General features: G+C 27.9%; 1 protein-coding gene across 2 annotated transcripts; it reads left to right on the plus strand.

Moving 5' to 3' along the window:
- Window positions 1–1426: 1426 nt before the first annotated feature.
- LOC115704319 (uncharacterized) lies at window positions 1427–5744 on the plus strand. Of its 2 annotated transcripts, none has more exons than XM_061107135.1 (8): window positions 1427–1634; window positions 1739–2437; window positions 2772–2875; window positions 2964–3040; window positions 3418–3487; window positions 4134–4224; window positions 4303–4365; window positions 4965–5744. In XM_061107135.1, the coding sequence occupies exons 1-8, from the start codon at window positions 1563–1565 to the stop codon at window positions 5451–5453; spliced, it is 1665 nt and encodes a 554-aa protein (XP_060963118.1). In that variant the 5' UTR covers window positions 1427–1562; the 3' UTR covers window positions 5454–5744. The 2 variants fall into 2 exon arrangements, with proteins under 2 accessions (XP_060963118.1, XP_060963119.1); XM_061107136.1 differs by having other exon boundaries at window positions 1451–1634; window positions 1742–2437.
- The last annotated feature ends 11968 nt before the right edge of the window (window positions 5745–17712 follow it).

Here is a 17712-nt window from a genome sequence, read left to right on the forward strand (position 1 = left end):
GTGTTTTTAGTTTGAGTCTTAGTTTTACTCAGGGGCGAGTAAAGATTCAGTTTGGGGGAGTTTGTTAGGCTATTTTTAGCCTATATTTTGGATCTATTTTATGTGCGTTTTTCACTGTGTTGGGACGGAATTACGTTTGTTTTCTATGTTTTCAGATTCTTTGGAATAATAGAGGTCTCGGGATGCAAAAATCCAGTAAAAGATGAGCTGAGCCAAGAAAAATACCATTTTGAAAAAGCGATTTGGAACCCTAAAACACAGCAGAAAGCGGTAGGAAGAGGAGGGGAAATCAAAGTGAAGATCTAGAGTCATTCCACCAACAGTTTCTTTCTCTATTCCTCTTTAATTCCTCTATGTTGAATATTGTCATAGGAATGGTTATGGATTTATTTCTGAACTAAATTTTTCATTTAGGGAGGATGATGAATGTTGTTTAATGTTTTTGCTTAGTTAATGTTTAATTGCCATTCCTCCATTCTTGATTGTGAAATTATCTTTATTTGTGTTTAATTCCATGTATAAGCTTGATCACCTTGTGTATGTTCTATGATCTCAATTCAAAATCTGAAAAGTGAGAATTGAGAATGCTAAAATTTAGATAATCGAAGTTCTATGTGAAACGAGAGTATTCACATGACTTATGTGACAAGTAGATTATTACCTAATGCTGATTTCATGTTAGTTTAACTAAGGAATTAATTAGATAATATGTGATTTAGGACCTAGAAGATTTGAAAAGAGCTAGGTTACTTTATAATCTGTCATTCACTACAAGAATAAGATAGCAATTAGGCATTAACGATTTGGGTAAACAACAACAGGATTCACCTCCCTATCATCTCATCTTGCTCAACTTTCAATTGTGTTATTTAAGTTTTCTGAATTACTTTCATTCTTTTTAATCATAAAACTATTGATTTGCCAAATAGAATTATAAGTATAATTTAGTAGTAATTAATCCAATTCTCTGTGGTTCGACCTCACTTGCGTAAGTATACTACTTAATTGCATGCACTTGCGTAGTATTTAATAATTTTTCGCAACACAAATTTTATTTCAAAAATAATTATATAAATTTGATTAATTTATATGATCACGAACACATTAAACAATGAAAAGAATAGATCTTCGATGATGGAGCAATTGGTTCCGGAGATTACAAATTTACAACTCATGCACTTAGCTATGAGTATAAAAATATAGACGAATAGCTTGATAGTTTTACTCATGCATAAGCATATAATTAAACCTCAAATATATTTTTTAATAATTTATTATTATTATTGAAGTGGCATGTGCTCATTGTAAAATATTTTTATTTTTATTTAAATAATATGTTTTTCTTTTCCTTATTAATATAATTTTTGTAAAAAGAAAATATATATTTTCTCTATTTGAATGTTTTTGTTTTTATGAAAATTCTCTATTTTAATGTGATGTGTTAAAAAAGAGACTCGTACTTGAAATTAAACTCCATTTGGTTACAGTTATAACTTACAGAGCTTAAACCCTAGCTTCGCTTCAAAAACCCTACTGCTCTCACTGCTCTCTCATGTTCTCAAATGCGTCCTCTCTACAATTCCTTTCCTAATCATTCCACCAACATGCAAAACCCCGCTCAACCTTCTCAACAGGTACCTCTCTCTCTCTCCAATTTCTTTATATGAATAAGTAAGTGCATGATTCAGACAATTTATTCTCAAGGCTCAATTTTTTGTTTCTTGCTTTTATGAAACAGCAGGTTATGGGGCCTCAATCCCAATTTGGTTTAAACAATTCTCAAATTCCTAACCCTTTTGGTAGTCCTTGTATGCCCAATGCGCCTACTTCCATGGCAACTCAACCCGGCTTCATGAACGCACCTAACAATCGTTTCCCTTCTCAAAATAATCTTATGGGAGCGCCCCATTTAGGTAACCCGAATGGCCCTTTGCCTCAACAAGGTAATCCCCAGGTTGGATTTGGTCCACAGATTGGTGTAAACCATATGAACTCCATTGCCACATTTCCCATTCGCGGGCAAGGATTTCAACCCGGTAACATGTCGAATTTACCGCATTTCAATCAGAATATGGGTTTGCCCTTTGGACAATTCTGTATGCCAAATCATTTGCAGAATATGAATCAATTTTTGCCTATGCAAATGCAAATGCAAAATCTTTCTCAGTTTGTTCCTCAGAATACATACGGGGTTATGAACCAAGCACTACAGCCCACAATTCCTCAAAATCCTGCCTTTTTGGCTAGTCCGCAATTTGGTAATATGCACTATAATCAGATTGTACCGCAAGTTAACCAGAATCAGCATAACTTGTCTCTGCCTGTGATGGATGTAAATACACTGAAACCATCACCTGTAGCAAATCAACAATTGCAAGGGAACTTGCCTATGGAGCAAACTAATAACATGCAATCTTCAGGATTCATGGGAACACAGGTATGGCTTATTAAAAAGAAGTCAGTTTGTTTTAGTTAAGATTGAGTGGGTGACTTTGCTCTTGTATGAGCTATCATAAATGATATTATTTTGATCCATTGATCGTTGAGGCTGTTTTCTTAAGCCTTTCTTTTACTTTATTCTTTCATCCTTTGAAGTGGTCCTAAAGTCTCCCTTGCTGTTATTAGATTACTACCTTTAAATGTGTTTCTACATCTTTTATTATTACATTTCTTTCTTTTGTTTTCGTCAATGTATTTTTGTTTTCAAATTAGTTGTTATCAATGATTTATTTGCCACTGAATAGCAAAAACTGTGTTTACTATGTTTGCAGAGAAACCATTTACAAAGTGGCGGTGGGCTTAATCCTTCCAATGGGAAAAATCCATCGAATAGAAACTTCAACAGGAATACAAAAGGAGGGATGTCTCAAGGCAGGTAAGATAATTTGTAATGATTTCTATTTGTTTGCTTTCTCATTTATATGAGTGGCTTGCGATTTACAATGGAGTTAAATTTTGTGTAGATCTCAGAATTCTCAATTTCATGGTATGAAACATGGAAACAAAAAGTTTGGAACTCCTAATGCTCACAGAGGAAGAGGTTTGTAGATATTACTTTTCTCCCAAGTTTTATTTTCTTCCTTAGTCCAACTAGGCAGAATAATGGGAAGCAACAGAAAGTACTAATGTGATTAGATTCCTTCACTTGAGCTCTTTTGATTTACTCTGTAACATAAGTATAAATACCATGAGTGTTGTTTATTGCAAAGTACCCTTCATTTGGGTTAAAGAGACAAGAAAAATGCCAAAAAGATTGCTGCTAATGCTACTATGAATACAATTATTCGATGATGTGGTTTGGGGGATTTTTTAGAAGCCTACGCCTATTTTCTATAACTGAACTCAGTTTCGATTACTAAACCTAACTGCTTCAATGTGGACAATATATTCTAACATAGACATATCACATACATGCAGGGTCAAATAATGAGAAGGCTGGAAGGTTTGGAACTGACAACTTTTTGAACCAAGGGAGGGAAGAAAAAAGGTAATTTTTCAGTGCTTTTAAGAGAAAAAACACATGATTGTAGGCAACTTTACAATCTGAAGTTAATGTTTTCATGCTTTATGATGCTGAGCTTTTTGGTGGTATGAATTGTGAAGTGTGAACTTCTCTTCAGGAACAATTTCAGAAAACCATGCTCATCAGTATATGACACTTTATTTGAACTTTATTACTTGCTGAACTTAAATTGTTGATGTGTGTGTTCTTGAACTAATTAGTTGGCATGGAATGTGATAGTGATTTTGAAAAGCCTTGGTCATTGTTATATGATTGATTATAAATCCCTTCTTATCTTTTTTCCTTGCCAACACTATTATTTATAAAGATTGATTGTACTGTTTGTTCACTGCAACCATGATAGGCAAAAGATCTAGAAAATGATTAAATAAATCAAAATCAAAATCACTGAGCTGTTTGTTCACCAAAGTTTGTAATCTTTCCATAAGAAGGAAATATGCTCCCAAACTAAATTCTGAACACTGAAGTAACTGCTTTCCTCTTGCTTCATCAATTTCTGTATTTGAACATTCTTGTATTCATTGTTCATTCTTATTTCTGGATTCCTGTAATTGTAACGTTGGAATTAACTTTTCTTTTCAATTTTGTTCTTTATATCACAAATGTGAAGATCTCTTGCTTTGACGTATTCGGAAGAAGAAATTCGAAAGTGGTGTGAAGAACGGAGAAAGAACTATCCATCCCAGAGAAACATAGAGAAGGTCTGATTTTTAATCTGTATTTATTGCCCAAAGTTGCCTCTTTTATGGGGACTTTAATAATTCTTTCCACAATTGCAGAAGCTAATGAAAAAGCAGCAAGACAAAGAGAGTTTTGAGAAAGAGGCTGAGCTACGCCGAGAGGTACATTGTCTGCTTCTCCCCATCTCTGCATTTTCTTTATTCATTTTTTGCCGAGGCTGTTTTCACTGGAAACAGAAAAGTCTATTTAGTCAGCATGGCCACGTTTGCAATCAAGATACAGAGCTGCTCATAATTCTCTAGAAAGCTAGGAAGAAACACGTCCCCTTCTGTTGCCAATCGTGTCATCAAACTCCAGTCATCTCGTCTATCTTAATTATTAAATTTCCAACTTCACACTTAAAAGGCCAGTACATTAGAGATTACAATACATCTATCATTACTTGAAAAAGAAAAAAAGAAAAGAGAGAGGATTAGGGGTACCGGCGTACTGCATTAGGAGCCCCCTTGGAATGTTCTCAACTACTGATGACCATATTACAGGACTATAGTTCTGCTGTGTTTAGATGTGGAATGGTATAAGAATCTTCAAGACTGGACTATATTTTATCATCTTTGTGTCCACAGATTGATGTAGTTGGTCAAGTTACTGGGATACCTGTTGGATAGTATCTGCTTCATAATTTTCTTGATTTCATTTGCCTTCATGTAAATACTTTATATAACTTCTAAGTTCTAATACATAGAATTGCTTTTTGCAGCAACTTAAGGAGATTCTAGCTAAGCAAGCTGAATTGGGAATTGAAGTTGCAGAAATACCGGGGTGTTCTCTCAAAGAAGAGAATGGGAGACCATTGAATGAGAGGGGAAGATTTCCCAACAAATTTGATAAAAGGAGGAGATCCGATAAAAGAGAACGGTATCCTAAGAAGCGAAGGATGAATGATAATAACAACAATAATGCTTCGTCGAATGTTCCTTCATTAAGTATTAGGAAACCGACATTATTGGAGAAACTTCTCAGTGCTGACATAACTAGAGATAAGAGCTACTTGCTGCAGGCTTTCAGGTTCATGGTAGCTAATTCTTTCTTCAAAGATGGAGCTGATAAACCTTTGACATTTCCTTCTGTAATATTCAAGGAAAAGTCCAGCGAGGACGGCGGCATTGTTGAAGAGAAGTTTCCGAATGATAATAGTGATGATGATGAAGATGACAAGGAGGAAGAAGAGGGTGAGATCATCACCTAAATTCTGAATTGTGTTGTATTATAATATATGCTTTTGTTTTTTGTGATTAGCTTCGTAAGATTTTGTTCATTTGTGGAAGAATTGGTTTGTTGAGAAAAAAGCCATATACCAAATATACCAAAAGCACATTACGAAGCATGTTGGATATAATCATCTCCATAGAAATTTTGAAGTACATAGAATAGAATGTAATGTAGACTTAACCTGCAAGTTTGGTCTGACCCCAACTGGAAATAGTTTCACCTGTATTTTATTTTACAATCAAATGTAAATTTCCATTTAACTATTCTACTTAAGAGTCTTATATATGAAATAATGAGAAATATATAATTTTTGAAAGAAAATATTACAAAGTATTTAGGCCACAGTCGATATTATTAATACTATATATCTTTATATATTAAAAGTGCCTATCTAACGACATTTCTTGGTTTAACGATGTTAATAGTTTGATCTCCCGTTAACAAATAAACCCAATAATTAAACCCAAAAAATTAAAAAATCTTTTTTTAATTAAACCCATAATTAGTTTTCGATCAACCCAAATATCATCCGATTCACCCGCTTTGATGGAATCAATCTTTCCACCCTTCTCTCTCTCACTTTGTTATTAAAAAGATTCAATAATTATTATTTATTCTTTATTATTCTTTTTTTTTGTTGCATCATTACAGATATTTTTTTTAGAAATTAAATTATAGGCAGGCTATAAATTTAGATCTTTAGATCTAAACTTTCACGATGTACTTATAATTATTTTTTTTTAGTTTTTTCCAAATTTTATTTCCACATTGGCAAAATGAAAAATTATAAAAAAAATAAAAAGCCTAAATAAATAAATAATACTATATTCTTTGGAAGTGTGTATTTTTTTCGAGAACAGAAAATTGTAACCCCTTCAAAAAAAAAAATATTGTTAAATATCTCAGCATACTATCATTATTAATTTCATATCATATTCCACACTTGCTTCCCTATTCAAAAAGACCTATCTTTCGATCTTGCTAATTTCTTCCCCATAAATTATCGGACTTGCTCGGAGATCTTCGGGTACTCTTTTAATTTTCTTGTTATTATTCTTAATTACAAATTTAGCTTTGTATGTTGTTAAATTATTGAAGCCCACGTGTTTGTAAATCTATTTTCTTCTTATTGTTGGGTGGATTTGATTAATTTCGATTTTGTAGTTTGGGTTTTCAAGTGGCTTTGTAACGATCCTATGGAGTTCCACATTAGCATATATGATGAATTAGGTCGACAAATATATAGTTTCTGCGAAAATTTGAGCCACATAGACTTGATAATTTTTTTAGTTTATTTGTGTATTTATGCGATTTTTTTTTTTTTATGAATGACTCTTTTTAAAAATAAATATGTTTATATACATTTAAATTTAAACTCTATATAAAATAATACTTTTTTTTTTCTAGAAACATAAAGTTAGAGACTAATTTCATTAACAATCATCAATATAAAATTTAAACTCTATATTAAAAAATACCTTTTTTTTTTTAGAAACATAAAGCTACATACTAATTTCATTAATAATCATCAATATAAATATTTAAGTATGAATAAATCAGAACAATTCAAAATCAGAACAAATAAATATTCAAGCATTTCAATAAATTCATAAACAAATAAATCAAAACAATTCAAAATCTCAAATCAAGAAAATTAAAAGTTTAGATTTATAATCTTTACAAATATGAAAAAATTAAATAAATCTATCTGCTTAATTACTGAATTCTTAAACAAAAACCACTAGAACTTATATAAAACTAATATTTACGTGGCTCGCCACGTAACTCTCTTCTAGTATATATATATATATATATAAAATAAAAAAAAATACAAAGGACCACCATCAAAATCTACTTAAATAAATAAAATTAAATTAAAATTTTTAGGATTCAAATAATAGGTTATAAAGAAAACATATTTAATTTTGTTAAATAAAAATATAATCAGATTTACACGCTAATATTCATTTCTATTTTAATTTTGATTTAAGCTTGTCAATTTTTTTTTGCTTAACTTCAAAGCATATTCTGAATAAGAATTTTATTTTATTTTTTATTGGGAAAGATAGATTCTCATGTAGAGATTTATAAGTTTTTGTATAAATTTTAAATTCTTGACTTTTTTTTCTTCTCTTCCTATCTATTATTTGATTTTAATCTTCTATAAACGAATCATTAATGGGTCATTATTGGTTGTCACAATTTCCTCACATAGGTTAGATATATTATGTTGTGTTACTAATTCTTCAAATTCATCCACAAAAGTCTTATGTAATTATTGTTCACCTATATGGTTTTAATTTAAAACCTAGCATTTATAATGCAACCGACGACAAGGACTACTACATTCTTATCGATCATGTATAATCATTCTTTCAATTTCTAGTTTCTAAATCAATATTTATATGATGTTTTCATACAAATTAAAACAGTGATTCAAGATAGTCCACCTTCCAGCATTACATTACATAAGTATGAGTATGAGGGGTGTTCAAAATAATTTGATTAATTAAAATAATAAAACAAAAAATATAATTGTCTAGAAACTTATAATGGTATTTAGTTATGCAATAGTTAAATAACTATTAATTAAATTGCATTGTTTTGGTTGAACACAAGAATCTACAATTTGAAATATTAATATATTTAATTCATTGTATTAAGATTGAAGGTGAAATTTAAAACCCACATTTTTGAAAGTATTTAAGATTAACCTCACAAGAGATTAATCGTATTTCCATAACAATAGAAAAATCTCATACCAAACATAGTCGTAAAAGATTTTACTATTCTTATTAAAACATTACCTCATACCTAATACCTCATGCTACTTCAAATAATTAATTAATATATATAACATAATATCTAATTAGAAGAATGAAATTATATTAATAATTACAATACAAATTTTCGTTTGCCTCAACCTTGAAGAAAATTCCTCCCCTTTCAAAATAATTAAATAAATAAAATAGTTTAAATTTCCTCCTTCATCTCTAGAAGACTAAAACCAGTTTTGAATGGACTAAAAATGTAAAGACTTTTCTGTATTCTACTGTGATCCAATGAATGATGATAGCATACATATATACAAAATGGATTTATATGACATAAGTGGATTAGTTCTGTAACATTTTAGAATTAGAGTACGTACGTAATGATATGATTAATATATCTTTATTTTATATATGCATTGAATATTCCATAATAAAATACAAAAAGAAAAATAAAGTTATGACAACACAATATCTAATTATATCTATCTACTCACACACATATAATTTATAAATATTGAATGATTTCAAATAACATGACATTTAAGAAGATAGAGATATATGAGAATAGTACACTTACCACAAAATTATGACAATTATTAATTTATACACATTTGACACTTTTATCTTCAAAATTGATTACTCTTTCTTTCTTACGTTACTATACTAGTCTAGTGTACCAAATTGATTTATTCATTTAAAATAATAATAATAATAATAATGATGATGTGTCAATTGAATTGGTACTGTTTTACTCACTGACAAACAGCTAGATTCAACTTCCCATGTTATTAGAAACAAGAACCCATTAAATGGGAGAAAATAACTTCATAGTCATATATACATATGAATCAATGAACACCAATAATGCACCACTACATATTTAGATCATGAAAAGAAGAAATATCATTAAGATATGTTACCTCTTTTGTATCATCGTGGATGACTCGTCAGAGTTGGAAAATGCCAATTTGGTGATACATAATGTTGTATAAAATAAGATAAATAACTATAGTATTAGATGGTATTGTAATATGATCAAAATTGAGCAAAATAAAATAATTGGATATAAATAAATATATTCAACTTTAGATTTGATGGTACCAACCTACTCACCCATTCAATTGGGGAAAGTTGTAACTTTTATTATAAAATAAAGTATATTATTAGTTATAAGATTTAAGAGGTCATTTGGAATTAAGATAACTACTTCTTTTTTTTTTTTTTTTTTTAAATTTGGATGTTATGCAATATAATTGGAGTTGAAATTGTAATTTTGAATATTAAATTTTGAGAAAATAGTAACTTTTTACTTTTTGAAGGAAGCTAATTAAATAGCAACATTAATAATACATAATTATGGCAAGTTTGATATCCAATTTTTTTCTTAATTTATGCACGAAGTAAATTAATAAGGGTGTACACAAGCTTAGCCATGGTCATAAGGAGGATATGTTTGTGCTTAGGAGAAAAATTACCTTTTAAAATTACAAATGTATTTTTATGGCTAATTAAGATTTTTGCCCCTGAATCTTGGTATGTACTAAATCATACTCCCTAAACTTTTAAGGTCATTGAAAATGTTCCATGAACTATTGAGATTATTAGATTTAAGGCTAACTGCTAACAGAACTTGAGTTTAGGAGGTTTTACCACCAAAATTTTAAAATTGGGAGTTAGTTGCAAAAACTTGACCACTTAAAGAGGTTATGCCGCAAATTACTCTTTATCATTTAATAAAATTAGAAAGTCCAATTAATAATTTTTACAAAATACAATGTCTAAAATAGTATTTACACTTATTATTATTCAATGACATTGTTCACATTATGAAGTTTTGGTTCATTAATTATGTGTAATTGTTTTCATCGTGAAAAGACTTTAAAATGAAGTAACACCCCTACTCCCCTACACAAATAAATAAGAAAATATGTAGCCAATAATGAATAATGATATAAATGATCGTAAATATTTGTGTAACCACCTAACCTAGTGTACGTACTAATGCTTCTAGTGATAGACTAATTCACATAATATATATATATCTGTTTGGTCTAATTTTTTTATTGGATTAAATATTGCGTACAATTCTGTTTGGTGTAATTATAAGTGATCAAAACATTTTTGTATTTTTTATTTGAGATTCGAAGAAAAAAAAGTGCCATATATATGATATATTAGTAAGGAAAGATAATGAAATTCAAACCACTGGCCTGGTATCAATATTTACAATCTTCATTGATATATAAATACATTTTTTTATTTTTTTATTTTGTCATTTTTTTAAGTTATTAGAATTATAAATTATTCATTTATTTTGATTTGAGTGAATAGAAGTGATGAGTTGTTTTTTTAAAAAAAATGATGAATTGCGTATAAAATTGATAGAATACTATTACTGAACCGTAAAGTAAAATACATTAATTACTTCTTTTATTATTCATTTATTGATTTGAAGTTAATATAGGTAAGCTACCTACTTTTTTTTTTTTTTTAGAAAATTAATAATCAAATAAACAAAAATTGAATAAGGAATAATGATTCGAATTTTACACGCTTGTGTGTAACATTATTAGAGATCCACACAGCTACAATAATATAATATTTAACATTATTATTGTACGTATAAGAGTTATTTAATATTAAAATATGTTTGAAGAATAGTTTAATACCCCATTTCAAAAAAGAAAAGAAAAGAAAAAAAAATAATTTAATAACCGGATTCCCATCATGATTTAGATTTATTTTCCAATTAAAGGACTCATATGGTTTTGGTTGGTTTTTCAATATCTATGCACCCCACTTAAATGGTTATATTCTAATTAATTTTTAATTACTTTCGCATTTATAAAAAAAAATTAGATTAATTTTTTTTATAATTATATATGTTATAATTATTTAAAAATTTAGAATAATTTATAATGTAAAAATCAATGTTCAAACAATTTATTTCATACACATATAAAATAAAAAAAATCACACGTGTAATAAATTTTATTTTTAACATGCTAATTTTTTTTTTGAATTCCTCAAAATTTAGACAAATGTATTAAATAACTAAAACTTATACAATCATAACAAAATTTAGACTAAATATTTTTATTAAATACCAAAATAAAAGAGTACATCAATGCATTTATTTTAAAGGGTTTCAAAAAATTGTATTGTAAAATTTTACGTAAAAAAAAATTATATTTTATTAAGTTTGTTATATTATTTTATAATATAATAAGTGTAGATTAAAATGTAGTAATATATATTATTATGTGAATAATATGTATTAGGTGTTTAGTAAATAAATTGTGTAACATATAATTTATTTAACCTAAAATTGTAACCTACACTTTATAACATGGAGAAGAGTTACAAAGTTAATTGCTTTTGTAACTTCTTTTGGTTGATCATAATATTGTGTAATAAAAGAGATGTTACACAATTTGATGATAGGATTCAAATGGTTTGAAATATAGTTGTTACAAACTATATTAATGCTCATTTTATGAGAGAAATGAGATGGTGTGTTTGAATCCTAAGAGTGATCACCTAAACACTATATAAAGGAGTCTAATGTGCTCATTGAGAGATGTCAAGTTTTCTATCAAGAAAGCACTTTGCTAGAAAACCCTAAGGCTTGATAATTCCCAAAGCTATTTCCTAGAGAGTTCCCTTAGTGCTTAGAGATAGGGGGAAATAAGCTTTTGGACAAAGGTGTAATACCTTGTTCAAGTCATGGTGATCCCCACATATCTACACTCAAGGTTGTGAGTGAGTATTTATATATATATAGATATACATATATTATTCTCTTGTTATATATATATATATTATATTACATGTGTTGTAATCTTCTCTTCTACATTTCATATATATATATGTGATATATATAGTGTATATATATGTATTGTAACATATATTTAATCAATCTCTTATTTTAGTCCTTGTATTATTTTACAATAGAGTTGTAATAAATCTTGATTTTCTTCCATTGTTATAAAATCTCTAACAATCAAAAGCTTATTCCTTTTCAATGGAAGAGGAGATAAATCAAGATTGTGAGAATACAAGGATAAGAGATTTTATGTGAAAGCCATTCATGGGTGAGCATGATGGTGAATATTATGTGATTTACTATTTTATATGATAGTAATATAATATATATATATGAGTTATATATATGTGATTATGTGTTTGTATCATATTAATAATATATAGTAGTATATAATATGATATTTAAATTTTATATCATGTTATTATATGTATATATGTGAGATATATAATATATAATATGTATGTATGAGTAATATATATTATATATATGTAGAGCATGTGATATAATATATATTAGTGAGATTAAATATGTAGAAATAATTATTTCTATGTATTATGAGACATGCATATATAATATATATGTGTATATAATATATATCATGCATATTAAAGTGTATATATATGTTATATATGTGTGAGGTATGTAACATATATAGTTGTGTAATTAATGTATATATTATGTGCATATGATATACATGTATATTATAGTATATATGTTATATATATGAGATATGTAACATGTGTATTTATTAATTTAATATTGATATTATGTGTATGTTACATATGAGATGTTGATTAGTAACATACATATTATTTTAATATATGAGTTACATAGCATGATAATAATGTTGATAGTAATAAAATAGTGTTTATTATTATTGTGAGAATTATAATCATCTATTTTGTGAATAAAGAATATTTTAAATTCTTTTTCAATTTGGTGGTGAACATCTCACTTTATGAGATAATAAAAGATGGCTTTTGAGAAGTTATATCTTTTATTGAATTATAAGAGATAATCATCTCATACTATGAGATAAGAAAAGTGAACTATATGAGAGTTACACTTATGAGAATTGTCTTGTCATAGCAAGAACAAATGGATTAAAAGTGGATCCAAACTTGTGAAATGAGCCATAAATTGGAAGAGCAATTTTGGACTCAAAAGTAAATGAATCAATGTAGATTCAAAAAATAGTGAAGCAATTTTTATTCTTAAATAATCAAAGTTGTAAACAAAATTGATGAGAATTTTGTTAACTTTGGTATAATTTTGGGCCAATCTCAATGAGGAGATAACTTTAAAATTATGGTAAAAATAATCACATTATTTTATGAGTAGTAATGTGAGTTTGACATTTTAGTTTTGTTGAGAAAACTAAAAATGTCAAATGATATTTTTTAAGGTGACCTTAAAAAGTCATTTCAAGAGGAAATACACAAAAGTGATATTTTATATACACTTTATGATAGAAATGTGGGGGTGAGCCACAAATTTAATCAAAATGTGTTGAGACATTGTTGATTAATTTATTTGATTTTGAATTCAAATTCTAAATTAAATTTGGCTATGTGCATATGTAAAATTTTGACATATTTTGGTGTCAAAATTTAGTGAAAATAATTTCAAGAAGGAAATTAATTAAAAGAGTTATAGAGACAAAGTTGTCTTCTATATTTTAAAATCAAGATATTATCTTGATAAGTCAAATGTGAAAGTGTGGGGGTGCACACTCCAATATGAGAATTTGAGACATACTTGATGTCTTAAAATAAAGTGCAATTTAGACATGTTTGGTGTCTAAATTAGTGTTTAATTTGATATGCTTGGTATCAAAAATATTGAGAATTTGAGTTGTGTGAAAATTAATCTTTTATGATTGAATTTTCAAAGCTTAAGTGCTTAAGGAGAAAAGTGGTCACAAAGTGAACACTATATTTTTGGCATGCATGATTCACATGGAATCAATAGTGAGAGGTTATAACAAATCGCTTAATCTCCGTACAAGATTAAAGCATGAATTTTCGAGGGATGGGACCTAAACTCCCTTAGTGTTTTGCTCATTGATGGTAACCTATCTTAATACTAGTAAACATCTAGTCTTAAGTTCAATAGGTAATAACAAGTCAATAGAGTGAATATGGTACTCAATTGTCTCATTTATGAATGAGTACATGTGGTGAAAATTGAGGGTTAAAACCGAAAGGTTTTTTAATGGAGCTTAAGCTTAAGAAAACTCACTTAAGCTTAAGAAGTGTCTAAAGAGTGGTGAGACACTAAAACTCCACCTATATGGGCTAGAGGTGGTGCCGCCTCTTATGAGAATTGGGAGTATTCTCTAGAGAGTCTATGAATTGGAATTTTGCACATGGCCATTAATCTGCAAGAGCGAGACACGCGGTCTCAAGTGAGCATTAGCGAGGGTGTGTGTTATCACCGGTTTGTACTAAAGAAATAGTGGTTCAATGCTACGGCAACCAAAATTTCATCAAACTTTGTGGTAACTACACTAAGGTAAAATTCAAGTCGAAAGACATTTTACCTAATGCACCTAAGCAAGACTTCTTTGAAAGTGTGTATTTATTCAATCAAAGTGGGGGAATGTTATATTTTGATATAATATTTTGATTGATTAAATAAATGTTACAAGTGTGTTACAAGTGTGTTACACATTTTAATCTAGTGGGGGATTGTTATATTATTTTATAATATAATAAGTGTAGATTAAAATGTAGTAATATATATTATTATGTGAATAATATGTATTAGGTGTTTAGTAAATAAATTGTGTAACATATAATTTATTTAACCTAAAATTGTAACCTACACTTTATAACATGGAGAAGAGTTACAAAGTTAATTGCTTTTGTAACTTCTTTTGGTTGATCATAATATTGTGTAATAAAAGAGATGTTACACAATTTGATGATAGGATTCAAATGGTTTGAAATATAGTTGTTACAAACTATATTAATGCTCATTTTATGAGAGAAATGAGATGGTGTGTTTGAATCCTAAGAGTGATCACCTAAACACTATATAAAGGAGTCTAATGTGCTCATTGAGAGATGTCAAGTTTTCTATCAAGAAAGCACTTTGCTAGAAAACCCTAAGGCTTGATAATTCCCAAAGCTATTTCCTAGAGAGTTCCCTTAGTGCTTAGAGATAGGGGAAATAAGCTTTTGGACAAAGGTGTAATACCTTGTTCAAGTCATGGTGATCCCCACTAATCTACACTCAAGGTTGTGAGTGAGTATTTATATATATATACAGATCTTATTCTCTTGTTATATATATATATATTATATTACATGTGTTGTAATCTTCTCTTCTACCTTTCATATATATATATATATGTGATATATATAGTGTATATATATGTATTGTAACATATATTTAATCAATCTCTTATTTTAGTCCTTGTATTATTTTACAATAGAGTTGTAATAAATCTTGATTTTCTTCCATTGTTATAAAATCTCTAACAAAGTTTTGGTATACACCATTCATTTTATTTTCGTAGGATTTTTGCAAATTAATTAGTAAATTGAGATTACAAAATTTTTCATGAACTTTATTTGTTCACTTTTTTTTTTTCTATAATTATATATACATGTATAATTGTAGCATTTTCTTAACAATAAAACAAGTATTTTTTTTAGCTAAATAAAATAATAACATAACAAATATTCTATATTTTAACATTGTGAATTTGAATAAGTCAGAGAATTATTAACCGGTAAAAAAATTCAAAAATACGATTCAATAGTTATAAGAGTTAAAAAAAATTCTTAATAGCATATTTTTATTTATTGTTACACTTGAATTTTGGTTGAGAAAGTTAGTTATTAGTAAAAATCTTACTCTGGTATGTTTATGTTTTATCACTTAAAACAATGAATTCTACTAATAATGTTATGTTAAGTTATAATAGATAAAAGTAATAACTTTTTTAATATTCATATCATTTTATTTTAATGTCTATCGAATAGGGACAAGGCTTCGACTGAAAATATAGGAAAAAAAAAAAACAATGCTATGACAACAATGGATAAAGATGAAAAGCAACCATAAAATCACCTCAACTATAATCACTTTTATTAAATGCTCAAATACTCATATAGCATCACTATACAAGATTTTGTGATCAAAACGTGTAATTGTAAAATTGACTTGTTTTTATGCTTTTAATGTCAATCAAATAATAATTCATAAGTACTTTTGTGACAAGTGTAGTTTAACTAAAAAAGTTGCCTAACTCACATTTATGGAGCCGAGTTTTTACTAATTTTTTTCTAATTTTTTTTGACAGAATTTCCACATTAAAAATAGAGTATACCAATAGTGCTCAGAACTTTTTATAAGTGACGTTTTATTATTAGTTATTGATATTTTTTAAAAGTTATTTTGTTAAATTATATAAAATCCTATATTTTTTTTTTTTTTTTTTTTGACAAAGTGATTAAAATCACTCATGAATTTACGACGCCCACGTCCGCCACCGGCACTGGAACCTCCTCGAACCAGGATAGCTCATCGTCTAACCGCAGAGCATGCTTTGCCAACCATAGGCCGCGAAAATCTAAGAGTATAATACTAAGAGTTAATCAAAGTTGGATTAACTTAATTAATTAATCCTATATTTAATTACACTAAGAGTATAATACTAAAAAAAAAATACTAAACACCAATAATATTTTTTGATAATTCTCTTAAAAATAATATGTTCACTGTCCACATTTTATTTTAATTAAGTTAATCCAACTTTGATCACTTTGTTCTCCTAAACAAAAGCTTGATCAATATTTGTTTATCAAAACGTTCATCAACATTCAACACATACCTCAAATAGCTAAAAATGAGCAAAAAATAATAGTGATACTTTAAAATAATCACACTACTTTTAAATATGTACTCATGTATAATTATGTGTTTCGAAAGCATAATTAAATTACATAAATTTTAGAGTAAATTGAGGCATAAATACTTAATATTTTAGATTTTATACACTTAAATACCTAATGTTTATTTTTGAAGGCAAAAATACCTAATGTTATAATTCTTTCTCTTATACTGTTATTACCACTTCCGTTAACTCATAAATATGAACACGTGAAGGGTTCAGATGCATTACATTTATTTTAATTTTATTTTAAAACTTAATATTTTTAATATCAGAAACTAAATGCTACTTGTTTCAAAAAAAAAAAAAACCAGTTCTCATACTAATTTTCACATGATATTGACACTTCAATTCAATAATCATGTTCCATATATTGCACTGATTCACTCCGCTATGATAATTTAGTATTGCATCTCTCTTATTTTTTTTAAACAAGTAGTATTTATTTTTTTGATATTAAGAATATTAAATTTTAAATAAAATAAATAAATATAATGCATTTGTGCCCTCTACGTGTCTATATTTACGGAAGTGGTAGTAAAGTTGTAAGAGAATTGCAACATTAGGTATTTTTACCTCCAAAAATAAACATTAACTATATAAGTGTATAAAATCTAAAACATTAGGTATTTACACTGCAATTTACCATAAATTTTAGGCTAATTAGGATTTTTGCCTCCTGAACTTTGACATGTACCAAATATTGCCCCTTGAACTTTTAAGGTCGTTAAAA

The sequence above is a fragment of the Cannabis sativa genome, chromosome 1, assembly GCF_029168945.1.
Source record: "Cannabis sativa cultivar Pink pepper isolate KNU-18-1 chromosome 1, ASM2916894v1, whole genome shotgun sequence".
NCBI classification, from domain to species: Eukaryota; Viridiplantae; Streptophyta; class Magnoliopsida; order Rosales; family Cannabaceae; genus Cannabis; species Cannabis sativa.

Coding starts and splice junctions, on each gene's coding strand:
- LOC115704319 (XM_061107135.1), top strand. CDS start 1,563: ATGCGTCCTCTCTACAATTCCTTTCCTAATCATTCCACCAACATGCAA. Junction 1,635..1,738: donor CCGCTCAACCTTCTCAACAG/GTACCTCTCTCT, acceptor TTTATGAAACAG/CAGGTTATGGGGCCTCAATC. Junction 4,366..4,964: donor AGGCTGAGCTACGCCGAGAG/GTACATTGTCTG, acceptor TGCTTTTTGCAG/CAACTTAAGGAGATTCTAGC.